The 22,743-nt window shown below is 42.5% G+C and overlaps 1 protein-coding gene across 1 annotated transcript; it reads right to left on the bottom strand.

Moving 5' to 3' along the window:
- Nucleotides 1-780: 780 nt before the first annotated feature.
- Nucleotides 781-15,576, bottom strand: LOC136456907 (sterol 3-beta-glucosyltransferase UGT80B1). The gene is made up of 14 exons (XM_066456911.1): nt 15,077-15,576; nt 14,185-14,318; nt 13,379-13,621; nt 12,657-12,768; nt 12,064-12,234; nt 11,129-11,192; nt 10,591-10,648; nt 10,278-10,452; nt 6,228-6,358; nt 3,922-4,024; nt 3,691-3,767; nt 1,997-2,044; nt 1,500-1,649; nt 781-1,335 (listed from the first exon to the last, which is right to left on the bottom strand). Exons 1-14 carry the CDS (start codon nt 15,276-15,278, stop codon nt 1,138-1,140), a joined length of 1,866 nt encoding a protein of 621 aa, XP_066313008.1. The 5' UTR covers nt 15,279-15,576; the 3' UTR covers nt 781-1,137.
- Between the last annotated feature and the right edge of the window lie 7,167 nt (nt 15,577-22,743).

The following is a 22,743-nucleotide window of genomic DNA, read 5'->3' as shown; positions in this document are numbered from 1 at the left end:
ATTTAAAAAAAGGGACTCGAGATCTAAAAACTCTTCAGTTTGACGTTAATGCGGCACAACCAGAAAAAAATCAAAGGGAATGAGAATACTCCATTGTAAGATAAAAAAAACAAACTAAAAATTGTAGGTTATGGTCCATGCATTTTGCACACAAATTCGCTATTTAGAATCTATATTCATTACAAGTTTGCTGGATACTCTAGTTCACAGACCTAATTCTGTTGGGCCTTGCATATATCATTTGCCAATGAGCTCATGAACTTACACGAAATGTTAGTGAAGATTTTTTGTTCTTTGTGAATCGCTTGAGTGGCCTAACCTGTCATAAAGCACCAATACAATTTGAAGTCTGTGTATTTCCGTTGGTTAATGGAAATGGGGAACTCCTCGCGTTGAAAAAAATACAATTTGAAGTAAGTGGTTGCTAATCCAATATGAAAAAAATAACTTGACTCTAAGCAAATTGTTTCAGTAATCAGCTACAACTCTGAATCGTTGTCTATGATTCTAGTGTGATCTAAAAAAATATATTTCATGACAGTAGACGTGATGTTTTTCCAGTAATGCCACATACATGTGCACATCCATCGTACATTCAAATCCTTGTTCTGTTATTAACTTAACTCTTCACTTACAAATTTAGAAAACTTTTCAATCATGCATTAGACATGCAAATTAAAGTGTCTTACTGGCAGGTACGACACCCGCAAGAGCTATGCAACTAACTGTAAAATATTGGACTCAAACAATATTTCGGCTTTATTTGACCTGCAAAAGAAATGATCGCAAGCAAAAATAAATTCATTTTATATATTCTATAGTTCTTTAAACAAATGTAGCAAATTATACACATTTTTGCAGTCGTGATCATGCAGTTCTGTAGCCATACACCTATATTGGAATGGCACATCGGGGCACAAATTTCAGACCTACCAGCAAATTCTGAATACAACTGTGGCTGCCCAAACATTTAGAATGGCGTCAATCCTTTTTATTGCATCCTCAATACGATGAGAACGAAACCAAATACCAATGGCTTATACCAGCATTTATTTCAATTTTAGAAAATTGGTGTGATCGACCTTTTCAACCCATAAATGAATAAATCGTACCTATACCGGATATGGACCACTGTACCTACAAATTGAATGGGAAACAACATTTCTCCAGGGCTCGAGAAAACCATTGGAAGAAGTCTATGGGTTCTTCCTCCACATGTGCGGGTGGCGACAGTGGCAATTCTGAAGGCAGGTGACGGTGAAATGCATCTACAGCTGCTGCCACACCATCCTCATTGCCTATTGCTATCGCCAGTTCCATTGTTCGTGATTTTACCTTCAGCAAAGGACCATAAATGGATTAATTAGCACAATGTGGCCTTACCAAAGCAGAGTTCTGCATCAAAAACACTCTTGGCATACTAATGTACATAGAAGAACCAGATAAGTGCATCACATATAACCAGATGCATACAGTGAAAGCATAAGAAATAGTACTACCTCTGGATCAAGCATGAATCTTATTGCATTTGATAGTGCCTCTACAGTAAGTTCTGCAATAGGTATAGGTGCAGGACCCACTCCTCGTGCATGAACTCTCTCGCCCCAGAAGAACTGGTCTCCAAAAAATGGCACTACGGTGGTAGGACACTGTCAAGGGTACAAAGAGTTGTCAAGAGCACTTACAAAGGATTGATGGTAGTCAATGCTATAGATGCTAATTGCCAACTTCTTGCTATTCATTGCAGATTATATAGTCAGCTGAAACTCTGTATTGCATGCCTCCATTAGGCTGTAAGCCTTTTGCTTTATAAACAATCTAGATTATATAATCAGCTGAACCTTATATGGGCACCCTCAAGTGCTCTATTCTTTAATTTAAGTAACATGTTTGAACACAAAAAAAAAAAAGCATTCATATCCTAAGGCCCTTATTATGCTCGCTCAAACCTCTGTAGCACAGAGAATTTCATTCAGCAAAGAGATTAGCAGCTTACCCCAGCTATCAGCCCTGCTGCTGTAGTACCTGCTCCACCATGATGCACCTAATAATCGCACATATAATCTGATTAGTAAATTGTATTCATATACAGAAAATATATTGGATAGAACAAGGTTTGAATGGCTGTAAGTATCTTTTGCGGGAAGAAATGTGTTTTCAGCGAAAGCTTAAAAGTAATGTTTTTTCACATGCTATGGCCTTGGTGATGCATCAAAAACATATACTTGCTCTACCACCTACTACTCCCTCCACTGATCTTTATTTGACATTCAATATAGATTTGGCGTCCCGGGGTGTGGGCATCCTCAATAGCCAAAATATCATGTTGAAATGCTTCAAAATATCATCAGATAAATCATGTATCTAGTACACATAAAGTTACATATAGTTCAGTTTGAAATTCATCTTAGATGTCAAGAAACAAAATGGACAAGCAGTCAATCTGGTACTGTTCATCATGTGATGACAGTGCGCTTGTGTTTTTTTTGAATCTCAACATCAAAGATGAATTTCAAACTGAATTGTTGCATCTATACTTAACTTTATGTGTAATACATACATGATTTCTGTGATGATTTTTTGAAACATTGCAACATGATATTTTGGCTAAAGAGCCCCCATGACGCCAAAACATTAGTGATTTTGACATTACTGATTTTTTGTGGACTTCAAGACAAATCTGGCAATCACTGTAGATTCATTCCAATATGTAATAACAGAACTGTATTTTATGAAGATATTAAATACATTGATAAATAATTTGGTTATCAGTATACTAATACATACTCACTCCGTTCCAAATTGTAAGTCATTTTAGCTTTGTCCTAAGTCAAACTTCTCTAGCTTTGACCAAGTCTATAAAAAAATGCATAAACGTGTATAACATGAATCAAGATTGCCCGGCAAAACTCTTGCCGCCCTTTCGGAAAGAAAAAACATGAATCAAGATTCGTTAGATACACCATGAAATATATTTTCTTTTCTCGTGTGTATTATCGCATTAAGAATTTATAGAATACAATGCACATGAGACACACCCCCTCGCAATTTCACATAGTCATATTCTCACCTTAGAAGAAACTATAACTACCCGACCAGGCGGAGAACTAACCCCTAATAAGCAACGACCTCTAGATGAGCCAATCCTAGCAACAGCTAGGCACCAGAGACTAGTCTCCTCTAAAATTTGTCTAAGAACAGTTTTGTACACTGGGATGTTTCCATTGGGACCAAGCAACCAAAGTAATCAAAGAATGTAGCACTCCCTTGCTGTTCCTAGGAAACAAAGCAAGTATTCTCATCCTCCAGTCACAGAAGATACTGTCATCTGGGAAAGGTGAGAAGTCAGGCAGCCCATAACAATGAAAGATGAGCCACACAGGATGTGTTTGATGATCTCATTTCCTGCTCACATAAGGGGCCAATTTTGATAGTGTAGATTGTAATATATTTTTCAATAGAATTGGTCAAAGTTAGACAAATTTGACTTATGACAAAACTAAAACGACTTACAATATGAATCGGAGGGAGTATATTCTATTTTATGACTTCTCATACAATCTGATCACTATGTTTATAACTACATGTCAATATATACCAATAGAAAGCTTCATGTCCTGTACCAGACACGGATACATGCCTGACACAAGGCATAGCACCTCCCTGGCATGTCTGAAATAGTAAACTCACCACTGCAGCACACTGAGGGAAGAGCCAATCGTGAGGGCAATCCTCCAAGATGAAGACATCAACTGGAACTTCTGAAACTGCAGTTGGCATATATGAAATATAAAGAAGTTAGGCTATTCATGCTGTTCTACATACATCAGATAGCAATAGTAACATTAACTTCATCATGATCTGGTATATGCAATAAAGGACTGAGTTGCAATGCTACAAATACTAAACCAGGTAACTTACAATTTCCAAGAGCTCCCCAACCACGGCTAATGATTCCCCTCTGTCCGGTTTCTCTAAGTGCATCCAAAATGATAGCAGTGACTTTCTTCTCATCATCAAGAGGCTTCGAACATAGCATAAACCAAGTTAGCAGAAATAAGATGGTAGCTGTGTCAGCACAACAAAAGGGAGAGAAAGCATTTTGTAGAACATTACATCAACAAATTCTAACAGGATGGTAATAAAAAAAATGAAAGAACATAAATGCTCACAGTGGTACGCTCCTGTCGAGCAAACAGCAAGTAGTGCTTGACATGAGCTTTGGTACTTAAAATTTATACAGGTCTGTTATCATTATTACTTTTTATAAAGACTCATATAGCTATTATGAGTAAAGCTAAAAAGCAGGATGACCATCCAACAACAACAACAACAAAGCCTTTAATTCCCAAACAAGTTGGGGTAGGCTAGAGTTGAAACCCAACAGAAGCAATCAAGGTTCAGACACGTGAATAGCTGTTTTCCAAGCACTCCTATCTAAGGCTAAGTTTTTGGGTATATTCCATCCTTTCAAGTCTCCTTTTATTGCCTCTACCCAAGTCAACTTCGGTCTTCCTCTGCTTCTCTTCACGTTACTATCCTGGCTTAGGATTCCACTACGCACCGGTGCCTCTGGAGGTCTCCGTTGGACATGTCCAAACCATCTCAACCGGTGTTGGACAAGCTTTTCTTCAATTGGTGCTACCCCTAATATATCACGTATATCATTGTTCTGAATTCGATCCCTTCTTATATGACCGCAAATCCAACGCAACATACACATTTCCGCGACACTTATCTGTTGAACATGTCGTCTTTTCGTAGGCTAACATTCTGCACCATACAACATAACAAGTCTAATCGCCGTCCTATAAAACTTGCCTTTTAGCTTCTGTGGTACCCTTTTGTCACATAGGACACCAGATGCTTGGCGCCACTTCATCCACCCTGCTTTGATTCTATGGCTAGCATCTTCATCAATATCCCCGTCTCTCTGTAGCATTGATCATAAATATCGAAATGTATCCTTCCTAGGCACTACTTGACCTTCCAAACAAAAAGCAGGATGACCATCCATTGAATATTATTGAGAATGGCAAAAACAAAATGAAAGAAATTACGCTTCCAGACAACAAAGAAACTGAGATTTAACCTGCATAGCCTTAATGACCTTAAGATAGATGGCATCATATATACATCATTCAGAAATTGAGGGCTCCATGTATCCAGTAGGTAAGAGCATCTCCAGCGGACATTACAAATTCTACCCTCCATATCTTCATATGGCTATCTACTCCATAAGATTCCCTCCCTATTTTTCAGCATACTCCAGCAAACTAGCCAAATCTCGCTCTCCATATCCAATTGACTATATTTTATTGGTATTCAAATTAACATGAATTGATACATTTTTCCTAGATTTTTGGCAAACAAATGATGCCCTAAAGTTCAAATTTCGAGAAAAACAGACAACTTTGAGGAATTTTAATTTAAAATCGGTAAGAGACTTTGAGTTAAATCCAATTAAATGGGTTCTCTGTTATTCATTTGTTCTATCAGTAAAAAAAATAGGAGTGATTTTAAGACCTTGATAGTCGCCTTTTGAATTTATGAAAGAGGGGGGTAGGAATGAAATTTTGAAGCAAAACAACATAAACAGGCACCGGCCCTAGCTGTCAGACTCACGGAATGGAGGATAGCGAGGCATGCTGACCAGCACAATTTGGCTGCCCACACTCGCACGACAGTGTCAACAGGGAGGGATGGTGATTCCATTGGCTAGTCTGCTGGAGGTTCAATTCTTGCAAGATGGATAAAAAAAGCGATGGCGAGTCTGATGCCATGTGTGCTGGAGATGCTCTAAGTGTGCTATAGATCCATGGTATGTGATGAAGTAAGCAATAGGGGGAAACCTTTTCTAAAGAAAAATCTTGCATTCTCAATGAATTCTTCGTTTTCTATGGGGTCATACATATAGTGGTACTTGTAAACTCTGTGGGTTGTCTTTGTGGACTGCCAGTTTGATCATGTGTTTCAGACTGTAACAAGTTTGTTCTGTTTGGGTCTGTCCTGCCTTCTCCTAGTACAGCAAACTCTTAGGCAGAGTTGTTGGTTTGGAGGAAGTAAGGCCTTCCTCTCACCTTGTGCTGTTCTTTCCTTTCCCCGTTTTCTGTATCTAACTCTTGTATTTCCATTTTTGATAAGGGAAATGGGGAACAGCCTCGATTCAAAACAATATATATCAGCCAGAATTACTGAGATAAATTCTTCCCTCATAGAGTACATACCATGCTACCAAAACCAATGTATATTGGCTTGGGCCCCTGTTGAAGCCACTGTGATAGTTCTGGTGGTGATTGATACTTTGTTCCAAGATTTAAGAAGCAATATCCCACAACATCCACTAGAGGACCCCAATCTGAAGAGGACAAAACATCATTAATAAGGGCTTAGTGTAAACAAGACTATGCTAGCACAGGAACAGTTTACCAATTATGAAATTCATAAATTAATTTGAATGCCACCAAGGCATATCCATCTAACAAAATTGATAGATGCAGAAAGCTGTGTGATCCGGATAAGAGAGAACAAGGCACATGACTTCTCTTTTGTTCAATTTTGTACAATATTACAGAATGGTATATTCATCTAGCTTTGCATACGCACAAGAAATATTTTATGCCCTAAAAATCATGTGAAGTCTTTGCTCAATGTTGTTTGTCAGAGGCACATCAGCAAGGCTACACATGTATCAAATTTGAGCCCCTTTTGGACGTTGGCTAGACTGTGTGACTTGTTGTGAAGTATTAGTGGATTGCCCACCTCTTCCCAATCGCTTAAGCTTTTGGGTTCACTTGGTTGGTGCATGAAACCTAACATGGTATCAAAGCCAGAGGTCTCGAGTTCGAGTCTCTGGTAGAGGCATCTTTTAAGTCCTCCGCTCCCTTCTTTATTTCCACGTTTGCACCTTGTTCTGGCTGCACGTGAGTGGGAGTGTTGTGAAGTATTAGTGGATTGCCCACCTCTTCCCAATCGCTTAAGCTTTTGGGTTCACTTGGTTGGTGCATGAAACCTAACATGACTTAACTCACAAGCACATCGTTATCAAAATCATCAGATGGGCTCTCACAGACAGTGAGGAGTGGTTAAGAAGAAAACTCAAACTTCATTGCTTAGGTCTGGCTTCTCTCTAACGGACCATTGCTCGCCTTCGCTCCAGGATCCTTTATCTAAAGGAGGGTGAGGGTGATGCCAATACATCCTTTTTCCATCAGCAAGCGCGTTTCAGAAAGAAAAAAAAATTCATCGCCAAGCCGCAGGTGGATGATCAGGTGCTTTTTGATCAGGAGGAAAAGCAGGAGGCAGTGCTGGATTTTTATGAGAACCTGTTGGGGACACCGGAGGAAAGGGAGTACACCATTGATCTTGATGCAATCGGGGTACAACAGCATGATCTCTCCACATTAGATTGCCCTTTCTCTGAAGCAATGTTTTCAAGTCGTCCGATTAATCACGATTAATCGTCCTAATCGGTCCCTGGTGACTGATTAGGGGTACCGTCGATTTGTACAAGTCGTCCGACTAATCACGATTAATCATGATTAATCGTCCTAGTCGGTCCCATGGCGACTAGGTTCGACTGGACGACTTGAAAACATTGCTCTGAAGAAGAAGTGTGGGCTACAATCAAGGGGATGCCTCTGGACAAGGCCCCAGGGCCTGATGGTTTCACTGGCAGATTTTATAAAAATGTTGGAATATCATCAAGGGTGATATCATGTTGGCACTCAAAGCAATTCAACGCGGCCATGTTTTCAAGTTCAAGCTCCTCAATACGGCTTTCATCACCCTCCTACCCAAGAAACCTGATGCTCTATTTATAAAGGATTTCAGGCCAATAAGTCTGATACACAGTTTTGCTAAGCTGGTTACCAAAGTCATGGCCAACAGGCTGGTACCTTTGCTGCCTACTCTGGTCCCTTCTAATCAAAGTGCTTTTGTCTGAGGAAGAAGCATCCATGACAATTTTTTATTTGTCCAGCAAATGGTAAAAGCTTTACACAGAAAGGAGGCTCACATCCTTCTCAAGCTAGATATCTCTAAAGCTTTCGATTCAGTTTCATGGCCTTTTCTTCTGGAGGTCCTGCAGCATCTTGGTTTTGGGCAGCGGTGGTGTAATCTTTTATGCCTGATCCTGTCCACCTCCTCTACTCAAGTGCTGGTCAATGGGGAGCCGGGTGCTGGTTTTTTCCATCAAAAGGGCCTCTTACCCCCATGCTCTTCATCTTGGTAATGGGTGTGTTAAACTCTCTGATTAAATTTGCCACTACTGAGAATCTCCTGCAACCTTTGGCAGTCCAGCAGGTCAGGCACCGGGTTTCTTTCTATGCGGATGATGCAGTTATTTTTCTACGGCCCAGCAGCTCTGACCTCCTAGTTATGAGGCAGGTGTTGGATCTGTTTGGTCAAGCGTCTGGACTTCATACCAATTTTTCAAAAAGCTCTTCCTCCCCAATTCATTGCTCAGATGAAGACTTGCAGCAGACCTCTGATATTTTGGCCTGTGCAATCAAAGGAGGTGTTCCAGCCCTTCATTGACAAGGTCGCGGACCATCTACCAGGTTGGAAAGCTTCACTGATGAATAGAGCAGGCCATTTGGTTTTAACACGGGTGGTCCTGACAGCCACTGTAATTTACCTTCTGATTGCGGTGGATCTTCCCAAATGGGTTATCAGAGCCATCGACAAGAAACAGAGGGGATTTTTATGGAGAGGACAGAAAAAGGCTAATGGAGGAAAGTGCCTGGTAGCCTGGGAAAAGGTTCAGAGGCCTTTTGAATATGGAGGGCTGGGCATTCACAATCTGGAATATTTTGGTTGGGCACTTCGGATCCGCTGGCTTTGGGCACAGAAAACAGATCCATCAAGACCTTGGGCTGGTCTCACCATCCAGGTACCACAAAAAGCTCAAGCCTTGTTTCATATGGCGGTTGATGCAATAGTTGGAAATGGGGACACAATTTTATTCTGGTCAGATCGCTGGATAAATGGCAACACTATGGCAGAAATAGCTCCAAACCTTTATAAAGCCGTCCCCAAAATGGTGGTGAGATCAAGGACAGTAGCACAAGCTCTAAATAATAGGGTCTGGGCATCTGACATAAAAGGGGCTCTCACTGTCCCAGTTCTGATGCACTATTTTAGGATTTGGGACTTGTTGGATAGAGTGGTCTTGCAGCAGGAAGTTCAGGATCATTTTCGATGGAAGCTGACCCAAACTGGTACATATAGCAGCAAGTCCGCTTACGAGGCCTTCTTTGTTGGTTCCATAAAATTTGCAGCATGGCGAAGAATCTGGCGGAGCTGGGCACCTCTACGCTGCAAATTCTTCATTTGGTTGGCATTAAAAGGAAGGATCTGGACGGCAGATCGCCTGGCCAAGCGTGGGCTGCAACACCCAGACACCTGTCCTCTGTGTGACCAGGCACAGGAAACAGCCCAGCACCTTCTTTTATCATGCGTGTTCACTCGTCAGGTTTGGTTCTTCATTTTCCAATATCTGAACCTGGTCGTCGACTTGCCCACGGCTGAGTCCTCTAGTTTCTCGGCCTGGTGGTGCAACACCATCCGGTCAGTGCCAAAAGATATGCGGATAGGTTTGAACTCTCTCATCATACTTGTGGCCTGGGAGGTTTGGAAGCACCGCAACTCCTGCGTGTTTGAAGGAGCACGTCCAAGCATCCAGATACTACTCCAAACAGTGGCAAATGAGAGCTCCTTGTGGTGTATGGCTAGGGCCTCAAAGCTCCAGGAGCTCCTCACTAGGTCGCTGGTGCTGGGCACTTAGGCGCCATGGCTACCGGTCAAGTATGCAATTTTTTGTTGGCAATTTTTGTTTTCTGTTTTGGTGGGTGTGTTGGTGTGCAAGGATTGGGGGGTCTCCCCTAATCTTTTGTATTTGTTCACTTCTTTCTTAATGAAATGACGCGCAGCTCTCCTACGTAGTTCGAGAAAAAAATCATCGGATGGTATTGTTTCTAAGATACATTTCTGGGGGATGCATTACATTCAGTGCTACTTGTACCTTCTGCATTTACATTCTTTTTTTCTCGAACTACGCAGGAGATCTGCATGTCATGTCATTAAGATAGAGGAATACAAGATCTGCTGGATTTAGAAAGAAACCCAGCAAGCCGGAAAAAACAAACAAAACCCCCTGCATTTACATTCACGGGGGTGCATTACGTTCACACTTTGGAAAAATATCAAGCAATTTCAATTGAATTAACTGATAAGTAGCTCGCATAACGAAGCTAAATAAAGTAAAATTAGATTACCTTTTGGCTTTGGCATAAGTTGAGGGCTCCACATGTATCCAGTAGGTAAGTGTGATATAGATCCATGGTATGTGCTGAAGTAAGCAACAGGGGGCAAATTTAATTTCTTCCTGAAATCATTTATGAATCCCCTGGAGCCCCACCAAACTATTAAATCCAGAATAAGATATGATAGCTGAACGTGAGAGGTGCAAAGATGTCAGAATTTTTTTTCTGAAAAAATAGAACAATTGCACCTTCCTATGCAAAAGAGAGAGAAATCACACATTCAAATTGCATATCTAGAATAGTGAAAAGGTGGAGGTGGTAATACCCTATAAGTTGCACTTTGAGGCATTCGTGCCAATGGATGTGGGAATTCATTAGTTGGCCTATCAACAAATGCTAGCAGTTAGGAAAACATACATAGAAGAACCGTCCATAAACGTTAGTTAAAAAATATGTACAATCTCACACAAGCATTCACATATATTTATTGAAGTGATATTTCTCTACTTTTTTACAATGTATTCTCTTCTAAAAATATATATCTAATGTAACTCAGGAATCTATGTGGCATTTATTTCCATCCTGAGGTGACCATATTAGCATGCCAAAATGAGGGAAGCTAGCCTGCATGAGGCAGTCATACTGATAGTCATAGGAATATTTTAAGCAACACAAAGAAATAATATTAGGTAAACGGGCAATTTAACTTTTGTTGTTTACTTATCAAGCTTTAATCAATGGTGCTCAGGAAATTTGTTAGCAGCTCCACAGTGATAAAAAATAATGTAGAAATCTTCACAGGGATAAAAACTTGAATTTGTTATAAATATTTCATCCTGGACGATTCATCAGTACAGACTTACGTCCATGGAAAAGTGAAGAAGATATGCAGAGGTGCTCCAAGAGCTTCTGCGATATGCATATGACCTGAAAGTCACATGATTTGTTAGGAGCATGGAACAATACAACCCAGAAATGAAATTCATCACCCTATTTTATTTGGACAGAAATAACTTTCTGGACAACTTGAGACAGTGATGATTGTGGTACAGATGCTCAAATGTGAGCAAGCACTACAAGAAGGGATATTATGCTTGGAAATATTATGGAATAGGGCAATCTACAAGTACTGGCTGCAAATGAGATTGATTCTTGAGTAGTTTCATGGGCTGACAAAACCAGAATTGCTAAACCAAAAGGCAGCAATATGCCATGGTCTTATATGGATTAGTAAATAAATCTAATTAAAGACGGGTAATTGAAGCATTATATTTGGTTGGTAAGTTAGAAAATTTCCACATTAATCAGAAGAAAGGAAAGTCCCAACTTCAGGTACAGGAGAAAAAGAGGTCCTATATATTGGGAGTTATGGTTTTACTAGATGGGAGAGCATGTCAAAGTTAAAAACAAGAATAAGATAAATTTACAGTAGGGTACAGGGGAAAAACACTGGATTTGTAATCAAAGCTGATTAAACCCCTGTTACTTTGTCTGATGATCCATAAGCACAATTTTTATCATCACAGTGTTTCATAAATCCCACCCTTATGAAATTACAAGTGCTGACAAGATGGACAAACACACAATGCCACATTGTCCTCTGTGCACTCCACCAGCGCAGCCATATTGTCAGCTCAGGTGCTTAGTTCCTAAAGGTGGGGGGTTCAAGAAAGATTAGGATGAAAGACCCGAGGATAATCGACAAATATTACCATAAAACCACATTTTTATTTTCAAATTTTATTAAAGAATGTTGAAATTTGGTGTAAAATAGCAATGTTGTGATGGACAGACCCACCATAAGCAGGAGGATTCGCAATTATTGCCTGAGCTCTGAAAGGAGTTCCGGTATCCAAATCAGGTTCTGTGCATGCAGGTAGAAGTGAGAAGATGATTTCCTTAAGCTGCTTTCTTTGAACGGCAATCTCTGCTGGTGCAGCCAGGAAAAACCCTTTGTTTTTTGTCATATCTGCAGTTGAAAGTGCACCCCTTAATCAAAATTGAGTATGAAGGACACAAGCATCCTTATATCAGTTTAATTGGCTAAAGAATCGATGTCTTGTTCCATAAACAACAAGGTGTCCGAATTATTATTTCATTCATTAACAAACCACAATTCGATTGTTTAGACTCTTCTTCAACAATTTTGACTTTTTTTCTAGAACACACTGGTGAGCTGTGTACCGTTATATTAAGAAGAAAAACAAGTATGTTTAGATGGATAATAAAGTGAAGAAAAATAACCAAGTGCCGTTTTACAGTAGGTTGCATTTTTTAATAGAGTAAGGAACCGAGGTGATTATAATTATCTCAGCACATTAGACAGTATCGAATGCTCTTTATCTTAGTAGAAAACACAATATTCAAGATAAAAGACCACTTAAGCCATACACTGAGCCATAACCCGAGGATCACCACCCAATGGGTAAAAATCAATGCCAGCTGACTTCACAAAAGTACGGAAATTGGCATGAGTTGCCAATCTAACATAATGACCGAATTCCTGCAGAAAAATTCCAATCTTCAATTCAAGTTACAAAACCATGAATTTGAAACAGAAGTTCGAGTTTTTTATTTCCAAGAGAGAAAAGGAAGTGTAACAATATTACAAAGCCATCATATTGTTTCTTGATGGTGAGTAAAATTAGAGGATGTCGTGTCACGACTGTTTGATATTCTGATGTTTTGAATGTAAACTCAAATATTTTTAAGTTTTGTGAACACCTTCTGGGGGGTTGAACTGAGCGCCTACACAGTGGAAGATACCTAGATTAATCTCTCTAGGTCAGAATCCAGTCAAATACAAAAAGGAGGCCATGTTCAATCCATGAAAATATCTAATGGGCACTGTATCATCTAAAGATTTTGAAGTAAGCAACACAGGCATAGATTTGTTCTTAACTTAGGACAATAAGCAAGATTAATACCAATTTCAAAACAAATCAGAGAAGATAATGATAACTTTACTCTTGGTATACTTGACTGCATGCTCAAAAAAGTGAATTAAAAATCTGCATTTTCCAGAATCCCCATTATACATCAGTATGCTGCACAATGTTTTTATTTTCCGGAGAGCCTTAGTCTCTCTAGCAGGTGCTTGCAGGTTCACCTACCTGCAGTCGTTTAGCTAATGCTATAAAAGGCTGTACATCCCCTCGGGTTCCAACTACAAGTATAGCAATCTTCAGCTTTGGGACTGACTTGGTGATTCCAGGTGTAACTTTTTCAATATCACGTGGTACATAACCAAAAGCATCAATCTCCGAGAGTTCTGAGGCAACAAGAGCACTGCGCGTCACATCTACCTCCACTGTACCATCATTCTGGATCTTTACTAACCTTTCGGTTATCTTTATCTGGAGTACCAAACAACAATGAATAGCTATAGGTATAACATAAGTCTGAAAATACCAAAGAAAGGAGAAGCATGGAAATTTCAAGACAAAATTTATCTTTTTTATAGAAATGCTGTTCCTGGCTTTCACAAGTTCTCCAGAACTAAAACAAAACACTCCAGTATAACCATTTTTTTAAAAGACCTGGACATCACCGGTTTAAATTAATAAGAGAGAGCTAGCAGAATTACATAGCCGGAGGCAGTATAATCATAGTGACAACATACTAAAGTCAACTGGTTTCTTGCACCAACATAATGAAAACATTAGAAACAGATAGTATACTGGTAGTAATACAGTGATGGTTGCAATTAGATATCACACTGCCTGTAAAGACTAGTATTCATAAGAGACCAACTCTCAACATCAGAAAATCAACAGGACCACTGCAGTACTGAGATGAACAAATAAACAGACAGTATCCATACACATGCATTTTTCATAAATACATGGACACACCGCCTTTTTATCGACCATGCAACAATAGTAAACTAAATAAATAAAGTGTGCATCAATATGCATACCTTCTCATTTTCTGATAGCATATCCAAAGTGAGGTCACACTTCAGCAACCTATCAGAGTATGACCTTACAAAAACGTTTTCTTGCCCGTTAAAGATACCAGAAGTAGCAGTTGATGATTTACTATGCCCAAATGCTGTAGAAGAACAAATGGATAATGTTTCAGACCAGAAAAAATAAGCATGTTTGGAACTCTCTAGAAGAGTTCTGCCGTACTGTTGTTCCCATTACAATTTATTTATTCTACTAGTCTATTATTAGATCAAATTCCTCTCTATTTTTACAAAATAGCAATTTAGTCTAGAAATATGGCACCCTTGCTTTCATTTTATACAACTTACAACATGATGCAATCACGTAGCTGATTGAAAGATTAACTGCAGCAGATGCTATAGCGTTCAGTAGCTTGCTTTTTCAAAATGAAGGAGCACACTTCTAGCTCTGTTGAAACCATAGTAACTTTGAGACAGATGTTTGGCAATTACAACGCACGACATGACTAGCATGAACAAAACAAAGCCGAGACAATATTGTGATTTGCGACTGCCAACACGACCGTGTGACAGCAGCCATAAAACAATAACCTTCGTCACAAATAAGTTTGGTATGGTTCATTCTTACATGTGACATCTACAATCGTGAATTTTTAGTCCCAAGCAAGATGGGTAGACTACATTCAAACCTGACAAAATCTTAAATCATTGCAGTTCTATATCAGGCATTTCATCGCACACCCGCATTGGCATGGCACTAAACTTGGCCATGTCACGGTTTCCCTTCACGGAACTTACCACACGTAACATCTCAGTCTCCACGTTTACACACATGCTGCTACTGAAATCCTCAAAATTCACAAGCCCACCGGAACCAAAAACAAACAGTCCGGAGCCGTACCTGGCTGCCGCGACGAGACAAATAACTCATCGTCGTCGACCGATCCGGAGAACCTGGCGTCCATGGACCTCAGCACGAATTCCCCCATCCCCTCCGCAAAGGAGGAGGATGCGCCCAAGCCGGCAGCCTCGGCACCACCCTTCCGCCTCCGAACGCCGCCGCCCACTATCGTCTCCTCCCACTCCTCGCCGTTGATCCCCATAATCTGCGATGGCGAGGTGGCAACAAGCCGCCGCGATATGAGAAACTACCAGTGCTCCCGGCCCCGCGCCGCCATTGCTCGCGCCGCCGAGAGTTCGAAACCCTTGGAAGCGTGGACTCGCTGGTGCCTGGTGGGCAGAAGACAGGGCGGGGACGTGCCAGTACGAGGTGTCCGTGTCGCCGAGAAGGATCGGAGCGTGGGTGGGGCCAGTCCGTGCGAGCCTGGCAAGCTGGAACTGGAGGCAGCACCTCGAGCGCGGCGTGAGGCCGGAGGGGAGACTGACGGAGTGACGGGGTGTGGGGTGCCGTTCCACGGGAGAGGGGATGGGGTTCAGGGCTTGGAGCCTGGGAACTATCCTTGCCGTAGGTTGTTGAACGAACGGTAGATTGGTGGACTTCGGTGCATGGACTCAGAGCATATAGGTGCTCCGTGGGGAACTGAAGATTATCAGGTGGTTTTGCCTTGAGACGTTGCAAGTTGCAACCCCGCAGCGTGAGTGAGTATATGTTTGGTCGGAGTCCGTAGAAAATTGTGAAAATTGCCTCGCCCAGCGTTCAACCAAGGAAAATTAAAATTAAATGTTTAAGATTGCTATTTGAGTCAAATAATTTTATCAGGTCAGTACTAGATAAGTCCTAAATATGGTCCCGTTCGGCTAGTAGAATTTTGGCTGAAACTAACTGAAAAATATTGTTCCGACTGAATTGTTGTGCTGTTCCAACTAAAAAAACCGTACAAATCAAATATGGGGTAAGCCGAACGAGGCCTATATGTTTAGATGTTTCAACCACCTCGTTTCGTCTTGCTCGCTCATACAAGAGTATTCGTTTGTTTTTTTCTAGCCTAAAAGCGCCATTTGGCTTGCTTTCGTTAGCCAGGGAAAACTTGTCCATATAGACCTCGAGGTACTCTGACTGGCCAAACAAACAGTTTTGCAACCGTAAAATGGAAAACAGTACAGTACGAGCAAAGGAACCATAGTGCCCTTACATCATGTAACGGGGGTTTGCTTCTTCCTCTCCTTTTTCTTCTGGAAAAAGTCTATTTAACCCCCCCAACCTTTCATACTTGATCTACTTCACCCCCTTAACTATGAAACCGTCTGTTTTAGGAAAAAAGTCTACTCCACCCCCTCAACTATGGAAGGTGGTCTATATAACCCCCTCAACTATGAAACCGTCTGTTTTACCCCCTGAACTTTTCAAAACCGTCTAATTTACCCCCTGGGTGGTTTTTCAGGGCGGTTTTGCTACAGTGACAGCGGGTTTGCTACAGTTCCGGCGGGTTGCTACAGTACCGGTGTTTTGGACTTTCTTTTTTTCCGTTGAATTTTTGAAAAATCATAGTAAATCATAGAAAAATCGTAAAATGAAAAATCTAATTTTATTGGACTCCACATGAGTAGATCTACACAGTGAATATATAATACGGTATGTTTTAATATAAATTTTTTTTGTAGCTTTAGATTAATTGGAAAATCCAATTTTGTCTGTAATTAATTAGAATTTATCTATAACTAAGTTATACATAGTCCAATGAGTACGAAATTTTTACTATAGTTCAAGCATACAATAATTAGCGTACCATAAAAATTTCACCACAATTGGACCATAGAAGCTGCAGCTATGAATTATTCCAATTAATTACAGACAAAATTAGATTTTCCAATTAATCTAAAGCTACAAAAAAAATTTGTACTAAAACATACCGTATTATATATTCACTGTGTAGATCTACTCATGTGGAGTCCAATAAAATTAGATTTTTTATTTTATGATTTTTCTATGATTTACTATGATTTTTCAAAAATTCAACGGAAAAAAAGAAAATTCAAAACTACGGCACTGTAGCAAAACCGTTGTTACTGTAGCAAAACCGCCCTGAAAAACCGCCCAGGGGGTAAATTAGACGGTTTTGGAAAGTTCAGGGGGTAAAACAGACGGTTTCATAGTTGAGGGGGTTATGTAGACCACCTTCCATAGTTGAGGGGGTGGAGTAGACTTTTTCCGTCTGTTTTACCCCCTGAACTTTCTAAAACCGTCTGTTTTACCCTCTGAAATCATAGAAAAATCATAAAATAAAAAATCTAATTTTGTTGGACTCCACATGAGTAGATCTACATAGTGAATATATAATATGGTATGCTTTAGTACAAAATTTTTACGGTAGCCTTAGATTAATTGGAAAATCTAATTTTGTCCGTAATTAATTGGAATAATTCATAGCTGCAGCTTCTATGGTCCAATTGTGGTGAAATTTTTATGGTACGCTAATTATTATATGCTTGAACTATAGTAAAAATTTCATATTCATTGGACTATGTATAACTTAGTTATAGATAAATTCTAATTAATTACAGATAAAATTGGATTTTCCAATTAATCTAAAGCTACAAAAAAATTGTACTAAAGTATACCGTATTATATGTTCACTGTGTAGATCTACTCATGTGGAGTCCAACAAAATTAGATTTTCCATTTTATGATTTTTCTGTGTTACTGTAGCAAAACCGCCGTCAAAAACCGCCTGGGGGTAGAATAGACGGTTTTGGAAAGTTCAGGGGGTAAATCAGACCGTTTCATAGTTGAGGGGGTTATGTAGACCAACCCCCATAGTTGAGGGGGTGGAGTAGACTTTTTCCTTTTTCTTCTTCTGCTTTTGTTTCTTCCCCTCGTTCTTCCTCCTCTATCTTCTTGTTCCATAAAAATGAGAAACAAGAAAATAGGCACGACAAGGGGGGTGAACCTTGGGAAGGCACCATGGAAAATTAACAAGGTCATCGGTGGGAAACAGACGCTGATGAGGCCGTAAACGATCGTAGATTATTTACTGTTGACTGGTTTGGTATGAAAGAAAAATACTGTTCCTGGCTGAAAATTTACGATCGTTTACGAGTAAACGAACAGGCTGTTGGCTGCTGAGGAAGAGGTCACAAGAGGAAGAAATGGCGTGAGAGGGGACACACTTAGCCAATTTTCTCGCGAACTTTATGGCTGGGTGTGCGTTGAATGAGCTTAAATATGAGATGATGTGCGAGGGAGTTTTGGGCCAACGAGATTTTAGGCCATGCATTTAGGGCACTATTGGACTCTTTGTTTTCGGGTAACGCCAAAACCAGATTTTTAGCCTCTTTTCTGGGCATCGTTGAAGATTCACTAATTTATTAATTAGAGGAGCACTAAATCATTCTCGACTATTGAGTAAGCTGGCGGCAGCAAAACCTCAAGGGCGTGCTTACAATTTTGGCATGCTATTCAGATCAAAACTATCGTGTACGTCCAAAATACTTTCTTACCCACGGACGTTTAAACAATTTGCATGGTTGAGATCAACTCCTCCTTCCTCCCTTCTTCTTCTTCCTCCTATGGTCATTTCCGTCATGTAGTCGCCAGAGCCTAAAGCCAAACATGCCAAGTACCTTCCACTCCCCTCTTCGTCCACTCCTATACCACATTCAATTGTTATCATAGCAAGCAACCCCCTCGACTCCAACCATGATCGTAGATGCATTCTTCCTATTTGTCGCCTCTCCACCCGATATCCTAGATTGTACGCAGAGGCAGAGCCACGATATTAGCAATGATGTCATATGACATTAAAGACTTGTGCAAAGTTAATGGAAAATTACTAACGGCACAAGAGACAATGACACAACATGTCGGTGCGAAAAATGACCAACAAGTAAATATTTGTAGTTTTGTCGTGCGTTGTGATCGGATATGGCCTAACACTCAATGACACAAGATTTATACTGGTTTAGGCAATGTGCCCTACGTCCAGTTTCAGTCGGTTGGAGACTTTATTCCTGAGCCCAGGGGGTCAAAGTTTGTTGTGGGGTTACAAATGAGTAGGAATAAGAAGGGGGTGTTAAAGGCCCGGTCGGACTCTGAACCGAAGGGCCAAGAGTGACAGGGGCTCTAACATACGCTAAGTATTAGAGTATATGCTCTGTGTAGCTTTAGAGTTCTAGAGCTATTGAGTTATTCGAGTTCTCAGGTCCTCGATCGAATCATCTAGCTTCTCTTTTTTGAGGAGAGCCAGAGAGCCAGAGAGTCGGAGAGTCAAAGAGCCAGAGAGCTAGAGAGTTAGAGAGCTAGAGAGCCAGAGAGTCCTCTTTTTTGGAGAGAGCTCATCCCTTTTATAGTCGAAGGGGGTGGCCTTACAAGTTAGAGAAAGAGAGAGAATGTATACATGTGCTACCTAGCCTTGTTGCCCACGCCGTCGGGTACGAGACGGTCGTCGACGCCCACAATACTGTTTATGTCCAGATGCTTGTGGTAGGCTCTACCGTGTTCGCCTGGTATGGCAAACATCAACGCCTACAATATTGTTTATGTTCTGACACGCCTGGAAGGTTGCATAGTGCTCATCTGACATGGCCTGGTGGCACCGTCCTGTAGGTGCGCAGGGTATGGCAAGGTATGGTCCTCGATATTACTGTTTGACTTGAGCGCCTTACCTTATCTGCTCCGCCTGATCCTTGGGCCCTCACTGAGCGGGCGTCTCCGGTCGGTCGTTCCTAGTCGGCCCTAATCGTGTCGGTCGGAGAAGAGCCGCGAGCAGAGGTCTGGCATATCCCCGGTTGGAAAAGGAGGTTGGAGTCAGACTGTGTCCCCACCTTGGCCAGGCCTTCTGGTCGAGGACCGAATTGTTCTCCCAGGCTGTCATTATGTATCTGGGCCAGCCCGGGAGGCGCGCGTTGTCGCTATGCCGTTTGCTAGATTGAGTTTTTGTAGGGAAGCAGGTCCATTAAGGACCTCGGGTTTATGAACCCGACAGGAGCCCCCGAGCCCTTTTGGGACTTCTATGAAGTCGTGAAGGGGTTGTTTACACTCGTTTCATGAGCGCACTCGGTGGGTGTAAGATCGTGGGTCACCATCGGATGAGACGGAGCGCCAACTAAGTGTCAAGCGCGGCCAAGGGGCCAGGCGAGACGGAGCACCAACCCAAGTGTCGGGCGTGGCCAAGGGGTCGGGCGAGACAGAGCGCCAACCCAAGTGTCGGGCGTGGCTGAGGGATTGGGCGAGACAGAGCACCAACCCAAGTGTCGGGTGCGGCCGAGGGGTCAAGCGAGACAGAGCGCTAACCCAAGTGTCGGGCATGGCCGAGGGGTCGGGCGAGATGGAGCGCCAACCCAAGTGTCGGGCACAGCCGAGGGGTCGGACGAGATAGAGCGTCAACCCAAGTATTGGGCACGGCCGAGGGGTCAAGCGAGATGGAGCACCAACCCAAGTGTTGGGCATGGTCGAGGGGTTGGGCGAGATGAAGTGCCAACCCAAGTGTTGGGCACGGTCGAGGGGTCAGGCGAGATGGAGAGCCAACCCAAGTGTCGGGCGCGGCCGAGGGGTCAATCTAGTTTCGTGCGTTACCTTGTCTGTGGTTTCCGCAATCAGAGGGGTTGAGCTAACATCGCTTGCCTCGATGGCTCAAGTGATGCGCTCGGTGAGCTTAATAATGGGTACGTCCGAGTGGAATCCAGGTCCGTCGTTCGTAATGGGGTCGGCATAGCCCTCATGTAACATTCCACTGCTCCTTAATCCACCTCCCGGTAGATGCCCGAGCCATTTCGGAGACCGACTCAGGTGGCCCATTGGCCTCCCCTCGATGGAGATTCTGTGGACATGGCTCGAGGTCAGGATTGAATGAGAAGGTCGAGATGACCCTGTCCGCTTCTGAGTAGATCGGGCGAGGGCCGCTAGGGGTCATCTGCGTTTTGTCCCATGGCTTTGTTTAACGCAAGGCGGCCTCGAGCCCTTTGTGGGTCAACCTTTGAACCTCGGTCAGTCGTTGCTCATATCGAATGAGGTGACTACCGCTTTGTGACCCAACACGAAGCGTTGTGATGCAACAACTACATATTCAATGCTTAGATGTATGGGATGAATGTATGAATGCATGCATGAGAATGGATGAATGGATGATTATGCACTAGAAAACAAAAAATGGGGTTTGGTAAGGTTACCTCGATGGCTCGAGTGACGTGTCTGGGGAGCTCCTATCGGATATGTCCGAATGGGTTCCATGTCCGTCGTTCGTGATGGGGTTGACATAACCCGCATGAGGCATCTCGCTGCTCCTTTCCTGTCTCTCAGTAGCCGCCCGAGCCATCTGATCGACTCGGGTGACTCGTTGGCCTCTCCTCGATGGAGATTCTATTGGTGGGCCCTTCAAAATCCTGCCTGGGAAGGTGGAGGATCGTTTGCATACAGTTGGGCCTTATATCCCGCGCCTAAGTTGCGGTAGTGGTGGGCCTTGCCCAGGCCATGTCCCGCTAACTGGGCGATGTTTCATTGGGCAGGGCGCGTCCCATCAACCAGGGCCATGTCCCGCCACATGCTTTTCCGCATTAAATAGGGGAAAGGGAGAGGATTTTCCTCCCATTCTTTCACCTTCCTTCAACCGCTACAGTTCCTCCTTCCTCCCTTTTTTCAAGTATGTTCGTGTGCCACGGCAGTTTCTAGGAGAAAGGAGGGTAGAGCGAGGGAGAGGAGAACTCATAGATTCTTTCATAAATCTGAGGTGTGATGTCGAACTGGAGGCCTTCCAATGTGGATGAGGAGGTGCTGGCCGCCTTCACCGAGAAGGGGCTGCTCCTGTCGAAGGAGGTGGCGCATTGGAGGGCTCCAGCACTAGGGGAAGTTGTTTCGCAACCCCGGGCCAATGAGGTCGTCTCCTTCCTTGCCTTCCACGAGCGCGGGCTTGGGTATCCCATGCAATGGTTCCTGCGTGGGCTCCTCAACGAGTGGGGCCTAGAGCTGTAGCACCTCAACACGATTGGGGTACTACACATTGGTGGCTTTGTCACTGTCTACGAGGCCTTCCTTGGGATAGACCACACGTGGACCTCTTCTAGTGGATCTTCAGTGGGCGAACCCTGTCCGAGGGGAAGCCGCCCAGAATCGCGCCGGTTGGGGGATTCGCCTTGCAGAAGAAGCCGAAGCCATCGGTCCCCTACCCTGCGTACTCCCCCTATGACTCTAACCAGGGGTGGCACGGTGAGTGGTTCTACATCACGAACCTAGCGGAAGCACCATTCCCGACATTCAATGGAAAAAGGCTAGAGAGGAGGGAAAGCTGGTCGTGGGGTCCCGTCGGTCGGCAGAACAAGTTGGAGGTTATCGAGACGGAGCTTTAGAGGCTTATGCAGCATGGCCTCGATGGGTTGCGGGTTGTAACACCCTTGGTGTTACACCATAAATCACTTACTAAAACATGTCATAAGCATCATGTTTAAATGTTATTGCATGTGATAATATGAACAAGTGAAGCAGTGTAATTTAAACAAACCGTAAAAACTTAAAATGAAAGTGTTGGTGCGAAAAGTGACCAACAAGTAAATATTTATAGTTTTATCATGTGTTATGATTGGATGTGGCCTAGCACTCAATGGCATATGATTTATACTAGTTTAGGCAACGTGCCCTATATGCAGTTCCAATTGGTCGGTGACTTTATTCCTGAGCCC

The sequence above is a fragment of the Miscanthus floridulus genome, chromosome 6 (assembly GCF_019320115.1).
Source record: "Miscanthus floridulus cultivar M001 chromosome 6, ASM1932011v1, whole genome shotgun sequence".
NCBI classification, from domain to species: Eukaryota; Viridiplantae; Streptophyta; class Magnoliopsida; order Poales; family Poaceae; genus Miscanthus; species Miscanthus floridulus.
This window is presented reverse-complemented; position numbering and strand designations above follow the sequence as displayed.

Coding starts and splice junctions, on each gene's coding strand:
- LOC136456907 (XM_066456911.1), bottom strand. CDS start 15,278: ATGGGGATCAACGGCGAGGAGTGGGAGGAGACGATAGTGGGCGGCGGC. Junction 14,319..15,076: donor TGTCTCGTCGCGGCAGCCAG/GTACGGCTCCGG, acceptor GTTCTTCTACAG/CATTTGGGCATAGTAAATCA. Junction 1,336..1,499: donor GATTCATGCTTGATCCAGAG/GTAGTACTATTT, acceptor CCTTTGCTGAAG/GTAAAATCACGAACAATGGA.